This window comes from Primulina eburnea, chromosome 1 (genome assembly GCF_022965805.1).
Source record: "Primulina eburnea isolate SZY01 chromosome 1, ASM2296580v1, whole genome shotgun sequence".
Lineage (NCBI taxonomy): Eukaryota > Viridiplantae > Streptophyta > Magnoliopsida > Lamiales > Gesneriaceae > Primulina > Primulina eburnea.
The window spans coordinates 63862155-63880099 of NC_133101.1; the positions used below are offsets into that span (position 1 = coordinate 63862155).

The 17945-nt window shown below is 35.4% G+C and overlaps 2 protein-coding genes and 2 pseudogenes across 2 annotated transcripts; all 4 read left to right on the top strand.

The window, feature by feature from the left end:
* The first annotated feature begins 587 nt into the window (after positions 1-587).
* LOC140840764 (cysteine proteinase COT44-like) lies at positions 588-3233 on the top strand (annotated as a pseudogene).
* Positions 3234-4490: 1257 nt separating this feature from the next.
* Positions 4491-6257, top strand: LOC140840770 (thioredoxin H-type 1-like; annotated as a pseudogene).
* A 1918-nt stretch (positions 6258-8175) lies between these two features.
* On the top strand, positions 8176-12476 carry LOC140813991 (cytokinin dehydrogenase 5-like). Its single transcript, XM_073172837.1, is given in 6 exon segments — positions 8176-9051; positions 9529-9599; positions 9601-9657; positions 10138-10413; positions 11590-11852; positions 11964-12476. Coding segments are annotated over 6 exon segments (1569 nt in total). The 5' UTR covers positions 8176-8483; the 3' UTR covers positions 12298-12476.
* A 1632-nt stretch (positions 12477-14108) lies between these two features.
* On the top strand, positions 14109-17671 carry LOC140840775 (probable ubiquitin-conjugating enzyme E2 18). The gene is made up of 6 exons (XM_073207940.1): positions 14109-14229; positions 14402-14505; positions 14624-14726; positions 15024-15087; positions 16982-17070; positions 17178-17671. The coding sequence occupies exons 1-6, from the start codon at positions 14200-14202 to the stop codon at positions 17271-17273; spliced, it is 486 nt and encodes a 161-aa protein (XP_073064041.1). The 5' UTR covers positions 14109-14199; the 3' UTR covers positions 17274-17671.
* The last annotated feature ends 274 nt before the right edge of the window (positions 17672-17945 follow it).

Below are 17945 nucleotides of genomic sequence, written 5' to 3' on the forward strand. Positions count from 1 at the left end.
CACAGTTCATTGTGGTCAAATTCAACCTAGATTAGATTTCCAATTGATGTAGTTGTAGCATTAGTTATCAGATTTCTAAATAGATTGAGGTCCCATTAACTATCTGTGTCCATTAATTGACGATGGCATCACGTCATTATTATTTTTGTACAACGAAGATAAGAGTTTTACCTTAAATATAAAACCAAACATCTCATTCAATCGGTCGGCCCCTAGAGTGTCTTGGCGCATCGCATCATTATTTATAACTAAATTTTATAGATAAAAATGTTCATTCCAGGAGCATAGTACTAAACATCTCATTCAATCGGTCTGCCCAGATCCGGGTTTATACAATTGAACCATGGATTTTATATCAATTATTTCGTATTCGTGTAATTTTACAAAAATGATTATTTTAATTATATATAAAAATTTAAAACCACTTATATATCTCGGGGTTCTATAAATCAATTGAAATTTCATATGAATTCTAACATATTTCAGAAGGAATTTTTTATTTATTTTTATGAATTTTTTTAATTTTTTCCTTTAATAATATAATATATTATATTAGCATGAAGTAGTTTAACTGGCTGCTCCAACCGTTAACGTGGAAACGCCACGAGCGATTTGCCCAATAGACAAAGCCCATGTTTCGTATTTTATTGGAGAGGAGGATCAAAGCTCCCCCAACTAGGTATCTATGTCCGATGCGAGATGGTTATGGCCGTTAATCCATCTTCTCTTCCTGATTTCTCAATTGCTCATGTGCAAATCTTCATCAATTCCCGATCTTTTTACTTCCTGGTGCCAACAGTATGGAAAGAATTACACTTCGGATCAAGAAAAGCAGCACAGGCTCCAAGTGTTTGAATAAAACCATGAATATGTTACTCGTCACAATACAATGGCTAATGCCTCCTACACACTAGCTCTCAATGCCTTTGCTGATCTCACTAACCATGAATTTAAGGCCAAGTATATGGGGCTCTCACGTTCTGCGAGTGATTCGGTAATCCTCGACTTGATGGGGATAATCTTTTGAAAGAATCTGAGATTCCTTCTTCCTTAGATTGGAGGAGCAAAGGGGCTGTCACTGGGGTAAAGGATCAGGGAAGTTGTGGTAAGTTTATTGCCATTTTTTTTGTCTACGTCAATTTACTTAACTGATTCTTGGAAGCTATGGGTCTCTGTTTCATATGCATAGAGGATGATATGGTTGAGTGGTTTGATTTGGAGAGGGGTTATTCATTCTTTTTTCCATCTGTTAAGTTTTCTTTCAGTAAAATAACAAATTTGTTCACATGATTTTGTCTTTTTAACTCTTGGTTAGGAATTAGGATCCTAGTTTAAAGGACAGATTCAATATATTAGCTGGGAGTGCAACATTTTCGTTGAATTTGGGTATACCGCGTTGATGTGATGTTATTTGCGATGTGATAATATTTTGGCACTATGGGGATGCTGAGGAGTGTCGATTTGATCAATTTCATGCCGATGAATTAGTTAAATTTTTCCTTAGCGATAGGCCTGATTCATTTAAGTAACTTTTTTTCTTGAAGTATCACATTTGATTTCGACCGAAGTATCACTCACTGCCTTCATTTTTTGAAGGTGCTTGCTGGTCATTCTCAGCCACTGGTGCCATTGAAGGCATTAATAAGATTGTGGCAGGATCTTTAGTCAGTCTGTCCGAACAAGAGCTTATTGACTGTGATAAATCTTATAATACCGGCTGTGGAGGAGGACTCATGGACTATGCATATGAATTCGTCATTAAAAACAAAGGGATATGATACCAAAGAGGATTACCCTTTTCAAGGTCGTGACAAAACGTGTAACAACAATAAGGTAACCCTGCTAATATGCTGTTTTAACTTGTATTTCTGTCTTTTAAATTGCACTTGGATTGATGGACTTGCTTTGGAATCCACTGCAATTACCGTTCAAATTGTTTAACTCGATATATGGTGGATTTTGTCTTTCACAACAAAGAAAGGAATTTGAAATATGTTTGATTTGATTCAAGCACAACCTTATGGATTTCAATAACCGGAAAATCATAAACACTGGTATTAGCCCTAGGAAAAGGTATTATTCAGTTTTTCTCTTTTCGTCCGTATTTTTCTTGGAGTTGCAGGCCTCTCAAAGTGCCTTGTTATTATCTGTTTTCTTGTTCCAACCGACTTTGTTCTGACTGCTTTCTATAAAATTTCTTACCAATGTACATTGCAGCTGAAACAACGTGCTGTTACCATAGATAGTTATGTTGATGTACCCTCTGAAGATGAGAAGCAGCTACTACAGGCTGTTGCCACTCAACCTGTCAGTGTCGGTATATGTGGCAGTGAGACGGGATTCCAGTTGTACTCGAGCGTTCGTACAGAGAGCCATTTTCGACAAATCTTATATTTTGTATAGTATCGATCTCTGTTAGAATGTTAACTATTGTACCTGCAGGGAATATTTACAGGCCCCTAGCTCGACTTCGTTAGATCATGCTGTGCTAATAGTGGGATATGATTCTAAAGATGGAAAAGATTACTGGATAATAAAGAATTCTTGGGGAAAATACTGGGGAATAGATGGCTACATGCATATGCTAAGAAACAGTGGGAATTCACAAGGCGTGTGTGGAATCAACACGCTCGCGTCCTATCCTGTAAAAACGATCCCAAATCCTCCTCCTAGCCCTTCCCCCGGTCCTAACAAATGTAGTATTTTCACTTCCTGTTCGAGAGGTGAAACGTGTTGTTGTTCACAGAGGTTTTTTGGAATATGCTTGTACTGGAAATGCTGTGGAGCAGAATCTGCTGTCTGCTGCAAGGACAATCTTCACTGTTGTCCCCAAGAGTATCCAGTTTGTGACACGGAACGGAACCTTTGTCTGAAGGTTAGATTTTTGTTCTACTTCATCCATTACTTCTTGGCTTAACCCTGACAATCGAGTACTTGAACAAATTCGAGTATTGCTATAGCTACTAGAATCAAATTTTGTGGCAGTATTTTAATGTTACTCGACTCGACGTATTGATCGACCCTTGAATGCATTTTCATGGTTGCAGAGGACTGCCAATTCCACATCAATCAAGCAAATTGCAAAGGCCAAAAGCTCTTCTTAAAGTTGGGCGTTTGTGTTCTTTCTTGAGCATTGGAACATAGGAGTTGTACTGAATAATTCTTATATATGGTTGAATACGATAACCTTGGTTTCATTTGGATAAAATTTTATTCTTTTCTGCTTATTAAAGGTTTCAGTGTTCGATGGAAATTAGCATCATGATCAACGGCTACATTATCATATTATCCTTATAAATTTTTATGGTTAAATCATGCAATTATCTTTATTCAACGAATTAATTACAAAAATTGATGAAACGAACAGATATATTATTTTATTCATCAAAAGTTTAAACAATAAATAATTTTTTTTTCAAAAATTCAAAATTTTTGCATATATTAGATGAATAACTTTTGATTAAATTTTTTAAAATTATTTTAAGATATGTTAAAAAAATATTTACATTAAATTTCTATTAAGATATATAATAATAACAATTTACAAAAAATTAATATGTTAAAAATTCATGACACCACTCTTTTATAAAGTTGAAAGCCGTACTATTTAAAAATAATATATATTTTATGTAATATGACAGAGAGTAGTGAGAACTAAATATATAAAAAATAATGTAAAACTCAAAATCATAACTGAAATTAAATGAAATGATATAGCAAATGCATATATTTAAATACAATTTATATTTTCAAGGAATATCATATTCAAATTTCATTTTTTAAAAAATAAATTGAAAAGACTACACATTTAATCATATATTTATTTTTATTTGTTTTAAATGTTTAATATAATAGGTGAATATATTAACATCAATAAATATTTTTTAAAATCATATTAATTTTGGCTATATTTTGTCTTTTTATATTCATAAAGATGTAGATTATTCCAAAATTGTAAAAAAAAAAAAAAAAAAAACTCAAAATCTGACTCAAGTCAACCCGTAAAAAATGAGATTAAGGTCGAAGGTCTTTGGGTTTAACTCAAATTGGGTTGGACTAGAAATCAAATCCGAAAAATTAGTTGGGTTGGATAGTTCCAGTTGGCCGTAACCCGATTTTTAATTTTTTTTTATATAGAATTAAGAAATATTGGTATTTTTTATATTGTATGTTCGATTTTTTCATTGCATGTTGATATCATAAATTCATTATATTATATTTATTTTATAAAATATTGATATTTTTAACAATTATTTATTTTTTGTATTAACTTTGCTTTAAATTTTCTACAAGTTGACTTAAATTTATGAATTTATTCATAAATGAAGATATTTGGTCGAATATATATTTTTGGAAAAATTTATTAAAGTTATTATGACCTGTTGCAAATTTTTTATTATAATTTTTATCGTATAATATATATTTTGTAAAACATTTATATTTTCTAAATAGTCATTTCGTTTATATATATATATATATTAAATGGGTTCGAATTCGGGTAGATTCGAGTTGACAAAGCCGACCCTAATTAACACCTCTATATTATTCCCAGGCCCCAGCTTCAAACAAAACGCATGTTCCGAGTCAGTTTCTTGTAAAACACCGACAATAGTGATCTTCATTTCGCAACGAGAAATATAAGAGATGGCTGCGGAAGAGGGGCAGGTTTTCGGCTGTCACACCGTCGATGAGTGGAAGGGCCATTTTCAGAAGGGTGTTGAGTCCAAGAAATTGGTATTCTATTGGGAAATCTGTGGTTTTTTCCTTTTTTGTTGTTTTGGGTACGATTAAATTATGTGGGGTTTGTTGTTCACGGGTTTTTGTTTCAACATAGTATTATTCTTTTATTTTGTTTGCCTTTTTTACTCTTGTGTTTGTCGGTGGTGTTATGCTTTTTTCTTTTGTTAGTAGATTTCTAGGGTTTGATTAAACTTATGTTTTGCGTAATTGGTTGGAATCTTTATGTTGATTGTTGTGGTGGATCCTTAGTTGTTTCTCTCTTTTCTGGAACTGGTTCAATAAATGAAAACGATATCTTTGTTTTTGAAATGGTTTCTAATCCTTAATCAGCATGGACCGTTGCAGATCCAGAAATTCGGGCGAGTGATGTTGACATAATAAATTTGGGGCGGGTTAAAGTTTTTTTCTTTTTGGAATATTTACAAAAAAGAAATTTCATTCTGAATGCTAGCATATACTCCCTGGCCCCGCTGATTCCAACCTTGAACATGGACTTTGACTGAAAATCACTTAAGTTGTTGGCTGTAGGACTGTAATTCTTGCATTTGAAAATCATCCAATGAAAGTAAAGTGTCTCTATTTGGACTAAATGAAGAATTGGTTGCCTGGTTGACCCAATATACTTTACCCTTTGAGTGGATAGTCCAATGTTTGATTCAATATGTCAAAATTGCAAAAAATGTATTCTTGCTACTCATGTGTACATGATAAATGTTTATGTAGCTTATTAATGCTCCATGAAACACACCTAAAAAAATCTTGATGAACTTCTCTTCAACATGAAATGAATTCTACGAAATTTGATGAAACCCAACATATTCTTGTCGTTCTATCTTGTGGGTTCAGAAATTGCTGCTTTAGTCTGTCTTTTTTGTTGGAGAGACCTTATGGTTCTCATATAGAAATAATTAAAATTTTCCTTCAAACTATGGTGGCGAAAGTTTGACTATACATATTTGAATGTTAACCTTGCAAGTTAAAATGTAATGGGACAGGTGGTGATAGACTTCACAGCTGCTTGGTGTGGGCCATGTCGATTCATTTCCCCTCTTTTTGCTGAGATTGCCAAGAAACTTACCAATGTCATTTTCTTGAAGGTTGATGTCGATGAACTTGAGGTATACACAATTTGCCGTATTTTTGTTCATTCTGACATTATCCCCAGATTTCAAATTAACGATCCATTAAAGATTCTGGCATGCTTGAAATAACGTTGACATCACATTGCAGGCTGTTGCTAAGGAATTCAAAGTTGAGGCGATGCCTTCTTTTGTGTCCTTAAAGACGGACAGGAAGTGGACAGGGTTGTCGGTGCACGTAAGGAAGAATTGGAAGCAAAAGTTAGCTTCCATGGTACCGTCGCGCCGTTTTGATGTTAAATTATTATTGTTATATTCGCACTTACAATAATCATGCTGTTTCCGATGAACGCTAAGATCGGGGCTTGCAATTATCATGATGTTTCTGATAAACTCTCAAAACTTGTACTATGGATGCATGTTTTTTTTTCACTTGTGGATGTTCTTGTTATTGTGGGAATAATCTCAAGGTTTTCTGATACCAGTAATTCCGTGTATGTATTCTTGGATAAATAGCCTTAACGTTTTTTATTCTGCATGCAAACGTATGAGAAAAAGGTCTCATGTGAGACGTCCATGGATCATGATTTTGTGAGACAGTGTTCTACCCATATTAGCAAAAAGTCATATTCATTAGCATAAAAAGTAATTTTTCATAGGTGATCAAGAGAATCGTCCACGAAAATGGTGAGATCGTCTCACACGTTTTTGCTTGAGAATGAAATCTTCCGTACCGGAACTTTCCAAACAAAATGGGATAGCTTGAAATTTATAATTTATTTAAATTCTAAATGACTCGATTATTTACCTGCAAGGCTCTGATAGTTGTAAGGTTCGATTTAGAGTTGGGAATGTTTGTGTGAGCTGTTTCCCAAACGAGACTCTGGGTGTAATTATCTTATTTTGATGGGGTCAAAAGCTAAATATCGAGTCTATCCTTTTCTTGTCCAACCCATTTAACATTATTCTTTGCAAGTTGTACGTCACCCTTGTTTGACATTATATTTCACAAGTTTCTCTGTCGATTGACCTTAAAGTAACTCATGTTTTGTCATATTAACGTTATCGACATCAATAATTATTCATGTGTCTTAAATATGAGCAATTGGATACAAAATCGATATACTATTTTAAAGCCATCATTTATTCAATTTCAGACCACATTGCTATTGCTTTGTTTAATCCATGGACCGACGTAGGTTCCACAAATGTATAGCAATTAATTGCTTGTCTTCGGGCCAAAGATTATATATTATTCAAGGTAAGAAATCACGGATTAATATAATTAAATTTGGGTCCGGTTTTGACTTGGAATCCAAATTAAAATCAGCAAAACGACGTTAGTTCAGTGTCGAACTAGGAAATCTCGACGTCTCTATTTTCCAAGCCACGGATTTTTCTCAATGATGACTTCAGATTTTGGAAGTTTTGCTATATTATATTCTCTTCTACACAAGTCGAATATTAACAAATACATGGAAATAGAACTAGTCTTCCATTCACAATAAAATGTAATATTTTTTCATGGAAGACCCAAAATAAAAGATTCGTATCACAAAATACGATCTGTGAGATCGTCTCACATAAGTTTTTGACTAAAACTATTCCTTTTTTGAAATATTAATTTAACGTTGAATTAATCATCGTGGTGGATGACTAGCTAGTAGTGATAAAATCAAGATACATATTTGAATTGAAGATATGATGTATCAATATCGTTCCACGATCAGGACGACAAATTATTGCAGAATCTGTTGAGAGACGATGAATCTGTGTATTAATTAGTTCCAAAGCGAGAGGGGTGAATCCAGAAAATCCATTGTTACGTCGTCGTCTTGTCTCTGCGCCATCCCACGTGAATTCTCCATTGCTGGGAGATCTTCGTATCCCACTGTGGACCCTTCTCCTCCCACACGTGTCAGCCTCATTCCCTCACACGTGATTTCTCATTTCTTTGTATCTCGTTTTCCAGACACAATCCGCTCTCAAATTTTATTTTACTTACCATTATATTCGATCGATCGAGAAAATGCTACTATTTTATATATATATATATATATAATTTTGGAACCCGCAATCGCAACCGGTGATCTTAGCTCTGATCTCAGCAAGTATTTATGTCTTAATTAGTTAGGATATATTAAAATTACATCCAATACATAGAACAACAAACATCATGGGTCATTACATTTAAGAATAAATATTGTTTGTTGGACGATATCTAACTCACTCAACCGTCAGCACCTAATTCCTCGATCTGATTATTTAAATAAATAAAAAATTATTATTATATTATGTGGGTTATTTATTTAAACTCTTAAACTTCACATGGATGCTTCATTATAAACACACACACAAAATCACACACTGACACACACACAAACCTCATCTAACCTGAAAGAACACGCACTGCTACACACAAAATCACACGCACAGACTTGTCCCATAACGTGAGCAGCGAAAAAAGCAGAGAAAGGAAACGATAAAATCTGTTCATGTTGTGCACAAAATCTTTAAAGTGCAATCCCGAATTACGTTAGCTCCACGATTTCCCAACAACATCTTTTGTCCCCATAACAACATCCAGCTACTACTACTTCTTCTTCTCCATATCCCCGGCCCGCTGTCTCCACCATTTAATTCTTATCCTCCCTAGCTCCGCAAATGGTTACCAAGTTTCTTCTAACGTTTGCAATCTGCCGCTTGATTGTCACCGTCGGCTTGGCCGTCTACCCCACGGAGATACTCCGTTTCGGTGATCTGGAAGGCCACCTCAGCGTGGACCCGTCCGACGTCGTCTCAGCTTCCCGTGACTTCGGTGGCTTGCGCGGCACAGAGCCAATGGCTGTTCTGCACCCGGCTTCCGCTCGGGACGTTGCTCGGCTCGTAAGGTCATCATACGAATCGGCTCTCGGGTTCAGCGTCTCTGCTAGAGGGCACGGGCACTCCATAAATGGGCAGGCCATGACCAGGAACGGCGTCGTCATACAGATGAGTGGCTCTGGCAGGCCGGTCAGGGTTTCGGAAAAATTGATGTACGTGGACGTGTGGGGTGGGGAGTTATGGATAGATGTTCTGCAATCCACCTTGGAGCATGGCCTGGCTCCGAAATCGTGGACGGATTACTTGTACCTTTCAGTCGGAGGTACTATCTCTAATGCGGGTATCAGTGGACAAGCTTTCAATCATGGACCTCAGATTAGTAATGTGCATGAGCTTGAAGTCGTCACAGGTTTTGAACGGATAAATACTTAAATCCTATATTATATTTATGCATATTAATTATCTTAATTATTCCCTAAATCTTTTCCATGTGAGTTTGTTTGTAAAGCGTTTGAACTAATTATAAAGACTATGCATGAGGGAAATATAAAGAACTATTTTTTGTGACTTTCTCGCTAGGTCTTCAATAATATATAGAAACAATTTATATAGGAAAATTCTGACTTTTAGTGATTAAGATATTGGGATGAATCACTATACGAGATTGCAAAAACTGGATATATGTGTGATATTTTACAATTTATTAATAACAACTTGTGTTTTGGCACCACTTGAGATTGTTAATTTTTGCCTGAAAATAAATTAATTCACGTGTAATGTCTGTTTGACTTATTCATAAACTACTAATAGATTTTGGAAGACAAAACTTGCGTTTTGAAAATGGTAACTCAAACAAATTTAAAATGAGTTTGAATATGTCAAACAGGCAAGGGTGAAGTGGTGACATGTTCAGAGGATCAAAACTGGGAACTGTACCATGCTGTTCTTGGTGGGCTAGGGGCAATTTGGGATCATTACCAGGGCTAGAATTGCACTTGAAAGGGCCCCTCAAAAGGTATGCATGTCTCTTTCTTCAGTCTTTTTTCTTACCCAAAAATAAAAATAAAAAATCTTTCTGTTTAATTTACCTTGTACTATGTAATGACAGTGACCCAACAAATTTCATGACATTAGGGGCGAGAAATTGGGTCCATTTTGAAACCAACTTTTGGACGCCTTCCTCCTTTAATTTAATTCAAATTGGTTGTCACTGTTGTTTACGTGTCCTCTTTTGTCTGCATGGAATTGTTACATGTAAAGTTTATAATTATTCCAAATTTGACGTCCAATTATATATATGAATGTGGATCAATGGCGACACACTTCTCCCGATCTAGTACGGAATTCATAATTCGGTCTGGCAAGAATAAACAACGAGCTGGACTGTGTCTTTTTTCACCACTAATTAAGGCAGGCAAAATCGCCATGAACCATCTATTAACGATTCTAGCATCCTATGTATCAATAAAGATATTTGTGTTCGTTCAATGATCAGGTGAGGTGGATCAGAGTACTGTACTCCAATTTTTCGGCCTTCGCGGAAGACCAGGAGTCCCTTATATCCTTGCATACACAACCCGCGACACTGAAATTTGACTACGTAGAAGGTTTCGTTATAGTCGACGAAGGGCTAATAAACAACTGGCGGTCTTCGTTCTTCTCCCCACGCAACCCTGTTAAGATTTCATCTCTCCACGCCGATGCTGGTGTCTTGTACTGCCTGGAAATAGCCAAGAATTACCATCAATCCAATGCTCAAGCTATAGACAAGGTAAATTAACTAACACCTAATTTACTTAGCAAGCAGATAACTTATATGTCCGAGTCGAGATTTTTTTATCTTTTTTTTTTTTGGTTCCGAAAGTGATTATAAGATTTTATTTTTGCCTTAAAAAAACAACTATCTTAACCGTTTACGTGTCGTGGACCAGTTTATGCTAATATTTTTAATTACATCAATTGTTGACCAGTTAGGCCATGGCAAGAAACCTTTAATTATCCTGGAATAGATAAATAATTAAAAGTATGTACACTGGGATGAGTCTATGCTCCAGCGGATGTAACGTAACGCACTCGGTGGAGTACATGTGGAGCTCACTGATTCAACTACTGTGCTGCACCTGGAGTTGATAGCCTCACCCTGTGTAGTAGTATCGAGTGAGATACCCATATCTAAAAGTTAAAAGGCATAAATTTTCCTTAATGATTGATATTTAAATTATTTTAGTATATCTTTGTCACATATAATTGTGAGAATCATTCAGGATGCACCCACGACGTAAAATTGTCTGAATTATCCGGAAAAGCGGGGAAAGTTGTCATAAAATAAGCAATATCGTGTCGATTAGCAGAAGCCCATTTGAGATATTGATAGCAAAAGGGGGATCCTACAAAGATTATATCCTCTTTATGTTAATCTGTATTTAACTATAACAATAGGGAACTCGAATATTTTATAAATGTAGCACTAGTATTACATATAGTCTACGGCCTATAAGATATATGTTCATTAGATTGTGTAATCTCTTTTATAATTTTTAAAGTTTTATTATTGATTACTTTCTGAAAGCAAAAGCCATTAAAAGACGAAATGAACATGCATGACATGTTGGATTCATTAGTTTATTGCGACCATGATTTTATGTTATCAAAGAATATATACTTGCATCTTAATAGGAAACATACACTTTTAACTCTACTTTTTAGTTTACATCGGCATACTTGTTGTTCCTTCAATTCTGGTAGTAAATAAGTTCAATTTATAGTAAATTACACTTTTTCGATAGATTTGATTTGAGAAAATATTTAAGATCTCGTCGATCCGAATGAACAAGAAAGTTGAAACCATACATCCAAGTATAAACTTAGTCGTTCTTGTCAAAACTTCCCGGTCGGATTCCTTAAGATGATTCGACTGAATAGCTCGAGGTTGTTCATGTCATTTCAGGAAGTGGAGGCATTGCTAAAGAAACTAAATTATATACCAGCCACGGAGTTTACGACCGATCTTCCTTACGTTGATTTCTTGGACCGGGTTCACAAGGCCGAGTTGAAACTCCGAGCCAAGAATCTATGGGATGTGCCACACCCATGGCTTAATCTGTTTGTCCCTAAATCAAGAATTACAGACTTCGATAAAGGCGTGTTCAAAGGCATTTTGGGGAATAAGACTAGTGGGCCAATCCTAATATACCCCATGAATAAGAACAAGTAAGCACGCACCCCCACCCCCCACCCTCTCTCTCTCTCTCTCTCTCTGTATATATTCATGCATTTTGAATGCTTGAATGGATTCTCAAATCATAATCTTGACATTTGCAGATGGGACGAGAAGAATTCTGCGGTAACACCAAATGAAAATGTGTTTTATCTCGTGGCATTTCTCAGATCAGCATTAGATAATGGTGATGAAACACAAACTCTGAAATTCTTGGAAAATCAGAATAAGCAAATCCTAAGATTCTGCAAAGACAAAGGTATCGAAGTGAAACAATATCTTCCTCATTACACCACGCAACAAGAGTGGATGCATCATTTTGGAGATAAATGGGAATTATTTAGCGAAAGAAAAATGAAATTTGATCCAAGGAATATATTAGCCAATGGACAAGGGATATTTAAGCCTTCCTTTGATCTCGACATAGCTTCATTGTAATCATGGAAGGGGTGGGTATACGTGATCGTATGAGAAATAGATCACAAATTTTGTTGTATGTAAAGGTGAAAAAGGCAAGTATTTTATTCGATAAGGGGTATTGCAATTTTTTTGTTCCTTTTCTCGGGATTTTGTGAAGTAATGTATGATTGTTTTGGAAATAGATAAGCCACTTTTAAAGCTATGGAAAATACCATGCCTACAGATTCTGATAGTTAAAATACCAAGTATCAACTATGTCTTTAAATCCAAATCTTCAATAATAATAAAGGAGAATTTGGGATCTGATTCCAGCAAACGTCATTAGTTCAGACACATTTCGAAATTGTCCTGAGCGTGAATTTACGAATAAGACCGTTAAAGGGGGCCAGAAAAGTGTCTCGGCGTAGTCTCCCGATGCAAGTCAGAGACTGAGGATATAGACGATGATCAGTTAAGGGTGCTGCTAAAAAAACAATATATTGAATCCTCGAGTTAGACATCTGAACCTGGTATTTATAAGGAGAATACATGAGCACGTGTTGAGTCTTCCACTTTGGTTGGAGATGGGTCAAGGGTCCCAAATGTGGTTTAGACCTAATGTCCATGAGGTATAAATCCCAAAAGCTTAACGTATTTTTCAATCCAACACTCTTTATAATGACATAACCGGAAAAAAGATGTTTTTTTTAATGATAATTCAACATATATGTTTTATGATCTTCTACTAATCAACTAAGTATTAGACCGGCATTCCAACAGAGAAAGCACATAATACAATGTTTACAGCTGAAAACTATGATTGGGTATAGCCACAGTAACTCAGACTAGATTTTAAAACTATATGATATTTTAGTTTTTTTTTAAAATGAGTTGTTCAAATTAATATCAAATTCATCCAAAATTAACACAATCTTGTTTTATAAGACAAATTATAATTAGATTCGTTTCAATAATTTATCATCGTTATATTAAACATTATTTATTCTTTGTCCTTCCAACCAAAAATACTTCGCCGTCGAAATGCTCGAGACGTACTGCAATATAAGCTAAAACTGGATTTTAACGGTACTATATATACCACAGATTGCAGGCCTGTAAATGAAGCAGGCAAGTGACCCATTTGAAAACTTTTTTGTTGGGCTTTATTGTTCATATGTTCACCAAAGGACCACTAATTTGGAGAGAATTAGCGCCCTCTCATTTTAATTGTGATTTCATGCTTTATAAGAGAGCATCTTGTGAGACTCGAGGTCGAAGAAAGTGGGGGGTGATCGTCGGTGTTATGATGTTGCATGGATAATGAGCGGGCTTTTAGGCGGAGAGAACATGGATGAACCGATCTTACACCGAGAAGCGAAAAATCTATTTTCAATTTAAATTAAGTGCATCCGAGTGTATTTTTTAAAATCAAGGATAAAATACTCTACTTGTAGTTGTACCAACTTTTAAGGTGTATATACTAATAATCTCGAATAATATTTTTTTTAAAAAAATCAATACATTAAACTATTCATAGTTTACAATTTTCGACAAATTTTAGAAAATTCAAATCTTATTTTATGATTTAAAATCTGATTTTACAAAAATAAAAAATAAAAAAAATGAACACACCAATGAGTCCAGTCACGTGAATAAACGAGCCACGTGGCGTCAATCATTACCGCAACACGTGTGGACCTAATCAACCACCGCCGTAGGATCTGTTTCTTTCTTTTGACCAAACACAATTATCCTTTTTTGGGAGTACTGCTACTTAATTAGAAACTTATTTAAATAAAATATATAAAAAAAACTTCTTTATTTATTTAATTTTATTCTCATAAACTTAACACACAAGAATCCTTGGAAATTAAGCGCTACCGCTACGCATCGTTTCGGCTCAGAAAGGAAATTCTCTCTCTAAACAATTCCCAATACGCCATGAACTCTTCATCCGCTTCTTCACGCAAGGTCCCCTTTTTAATTCTGGATAGTATATATTGATTTGTTGATGTGTGTGTGTGCGTCTGTGTTTTTTTTCGTATTTGTGCACGTGTAGCCCTTGTGGAATCTTGTTTGTTTTGGGAGAAATTTGATCGGTTTCTTTGATTTTTGTTTTGTCGGAATATTATGGGTAATGAAGGCGTTGAGCAAGATCGCATGTAATCGGTTGCAGAAAGAGTTGGTGGAGTGGCAGGTGAATCCGCCTGCGGGTTTCGAGCACAAAGTTACTGATAATCTTCAAAGGTTTACCCCTTTTCTGAGCTGATTGAATTGTTTTCTGTTTTTCCTTTACGTTTTTTTGGGAATTGATTTGGAAGTTAGGAATTAGCGGTAACGATTCAGTGGTTCTTGGTGTGATTAGCTGGGTGATTGAAGTCAACGGTGCTCCGGGAACGTTGTACTCTGGAGAAACCTACCAGCTTCAGGTTGATTTTCCGGAGCATTATCCGATGGAGGCTCCGCAGGTATTTTGTTTAAAGATTTGATCGTTCTTTCATTTCTGACTGCTTGAACATAATTTTAAGGATTTAACCACGTGAAGTCATGGGACCGACTTATTGGAAGCAGGGCAGTTACCATTTTTGTATTTTTTCGAAAGTATAAGTTTGGTTGATTTATATCTTCTCGACTAAATGCATGGCTTGGATAATATGACTTGTTAACTATTTTCATACGGTACTGTTGAATTCATTTGTTTGATTATTGTTTATGGGTCGTTTAGTTTGGTTGATTTTTTTGTAATTATCTTCATTTTTGGGCAGGTTATTTTTGTCCCCCCTGCTCCTCTTCATCCCCACATTTACAGCAATGGTCACATATGCTTAGGTTTGTTTCCGCGCACTCCTAGAATCCTAGATGTCATTTGTTTGTTTCTTTGCCTTTTTACTTAACAAATATTTTTGCATATTTGTTTTGTACCTAGTATACCTGCCAATTTGTTTTGGTTTTCTGGACTTCGTAATCAGCTATTCATTTTGAATGATGATGGCGAAACATTACTCAGTTTAGTTTTGAAGTCATTATAATGCCTTTAATAAAGCTTGTAAAGAGAAAAGAGGTGAAAAAAGTTTGGTAGTGATAGTAAAGCTTGTTTTTTTGCTATACTCTCGTTTTCAGTGGCTCAATAATAATGTGCCCTTGAAAATTCAAGGAACAAGTGGAAAGGGCATTCGAATCCAAAGAGACTATTGCAAGTTTGCAACGATGATCTATGTGTTGTATCAAACCACAATAAAGCTAAACCTGGGTTAGATTCAACAAGAACAAAACCTTGAACCGACTCTCAACAAGAAACACACATGGAAGGTCAAGAAGAAGCATTAGTACAATGCTTATGGAAATTAAGAGAGTTATAAGTTGATTTGGAAACTGTGACAATAACTTTGTGAGCTGGAAGAATAACTTTGATAAGCTCGCAAAGTTCTCCAAAGACCGGGATCGAAAGAAATTTCTCAATAAATATCAAGCTTGAACATTATATGATATCTGCTTCATCAGCCACGTGTTTTAACTTTTTCTTTATATGAAGCCGAACAAACTGATAAAAATGGGTTTGAAACAAAAAGCTTTTGAGCCTAAATGAAATAAAGGAAAGAAAAACATTTCAAATACTAAATGTAATATTTAGGCCCATTTTTGGGCAACTTGGCCTATATGCTAATATAGAACTGAGTCCAGGCTTTATTTCAACTGATACTTCAGCTTGTTTATGATTTATCACAACCCATGGGCCGCTGCAATTGTTGGCTTAATCATCGTCCATTGAGCCTTTTAGTGTCTCACACTTCACTTGCTCTTATCTTTAAATGATCATCGGACCTCCATATATTCTCGATGGATCATTTGAATTGTGCTCCGGCACGTGTTACTTGATCACCGTCATGATGTTATGTGGAGGGTGAGTCAATATGCTTCCCATTTTCTTCTGTACTTGTCATTCAAACTAATGTTGCTAAATCCAGAATGGATTAAGACCTTTCTACTTGATACAATGCTGGTCAATGACAATCCTTTTGTACTAATTTGGAATATTCACTCAGTAGTCATTAGGAGATGGCACGAAGAAAAAGACTTCTTGGGTATGATTGACGACCTACTTTACCAAGTTATCCTTGATTACTAGATTTTACTCTCTGTGAGTGTTGCGTCGAAATTTGAGCTATTAAGTACCTGGATTTTTCGTTCTTTCCTTCGATCTTTTGAACTTTATCGAAGCTTCTTGCCTTTTCGGCGTTTTCGCATCTTGGGAGAGATGGTCGACTGAGACATGATATATTGCATCTAACTGAGGCTGAACATTTGTGCATGCTGAATTCCAGTATCTAGGGGATTTGAGTTAGTATTTGGAATTCCCATCCATTGTCTACAATACAACATGCGTATTGTAGCTACCAGTCTGATACTCGAGATATGCAGACTGCCTAATGTTACCAGGAAGTTGTGGATAAATGAGAAATGAGTTACGGATAGATTAGTATTACGTTGTTTATCTTATTTCTCTTGTTCTCTAGATTGAGTATGTTGTTATTTTATCTAGTCTGTTTCTTGAAATCAAAGCAATGACTACTGTGAGTAACTTTTTAAGTATTGTAGCCATATCATCTATGTTTTGGATCTCTTTGCAAAACTCAATTCTCATGGAAACCGCAGAAGCGCTTGTTTGTTTGTTCAGTTTGGAAATTTGAACTTTCTTTCTTTTTTGTGTTATTTATCCACACAGATATTTTATATGATTCGTGGTCCCCGGCAATGACTGTTAGTTCAATTTGCATCAGCATTCTCTCTATGCTATCAAGCTCTACGGTGAAGGTATATCCAATTTTGCTTGTTAGAGTGTTTTACTCCCACGAACTTCCGTGGCTTCTTCTATGTCAACCCAGATAATTGATCACTTGAGTTCGGTTTTTATGCTGCAGCAACATCCAGCTGATAATGATCGCTACGTGAAGAACTGTAAGAATGGAAGATCTCCCAAGGAGACGAGATGGTGGTTCCACGACGACAAAGTCTAATATAAACGAAATTGGGAAAACCTGTAACACCCCCTTCCCCTCGTGTTATTGCTGGAAGTTATTGTGTTTCTTCCCTTTCCGAGAATACCAAGGGAAAAGAAAAAAATATATCCATTGGAAAAGAAAAAAAAATTGAATATTTGTTCTGAACACTCAACTCTATGGAGGCATAAATAACATTTAGATGTTATTGGCCGAATGTTGTGTATTTATGTAGTGTCAATAGCTTTTTGGAGAATGTATGAAGCCAATAACCAAGATTAGGCAAGGTTAGCTCGATTCATACGATCTCTAACTTCCGTCACATCTGTGTGATATTTCCTTCAGTCATCTGAAATTTAGTCGTTGGCACTTTTGTGTAATTAGAGTTTTTTTAATGTATCACTGTACTTGTTCAAGCCTGAAGCATTTATTTTTTACATAAATTTCCTTCTTTGGCAAAAGAAGATTTTTAATTTCATTTTATTGGAATCAAATCTAGTATGTGGACTCAGTCCAACTCCAACAAGATAAGACTAATTAGATTGAATTAGAAAATACGTGGCCTTTTTGTAATAAAACTAAAGATGGTACCCCTGCCAGATCTTACGTCGAATCAACTGAAAATATCTCTTCAACACTTTCAATTCCAGTTTTTAATGATAACAAAATGTGTAGTTTTGGTAAAAATTT

Excerpts from the sequence above, each read along its gene's own strand:
- LOC140840775 (XM_073207940.1), top strand. The coding sequence starts at position 14,200 with ATGAACTCTTCATCCGCTTCTTCACGCAAG. Across the intron at positions 14,230-14,401 it reads CATCCGCTTCTTCACGCAAG|GCGTTGAGCAAGATCGCATG; the intron begins GTCCCCTTTTTA and ends TGGGTAATGAAG. Across the intron at positions 14,727-15,023 it reads ATCCGATGGAGGCTCCGCAG|GTTATTTTTGTCCCCCCTGC; the intron begins GTATTTTGTTTA and ends ATTTTTGGGCAG.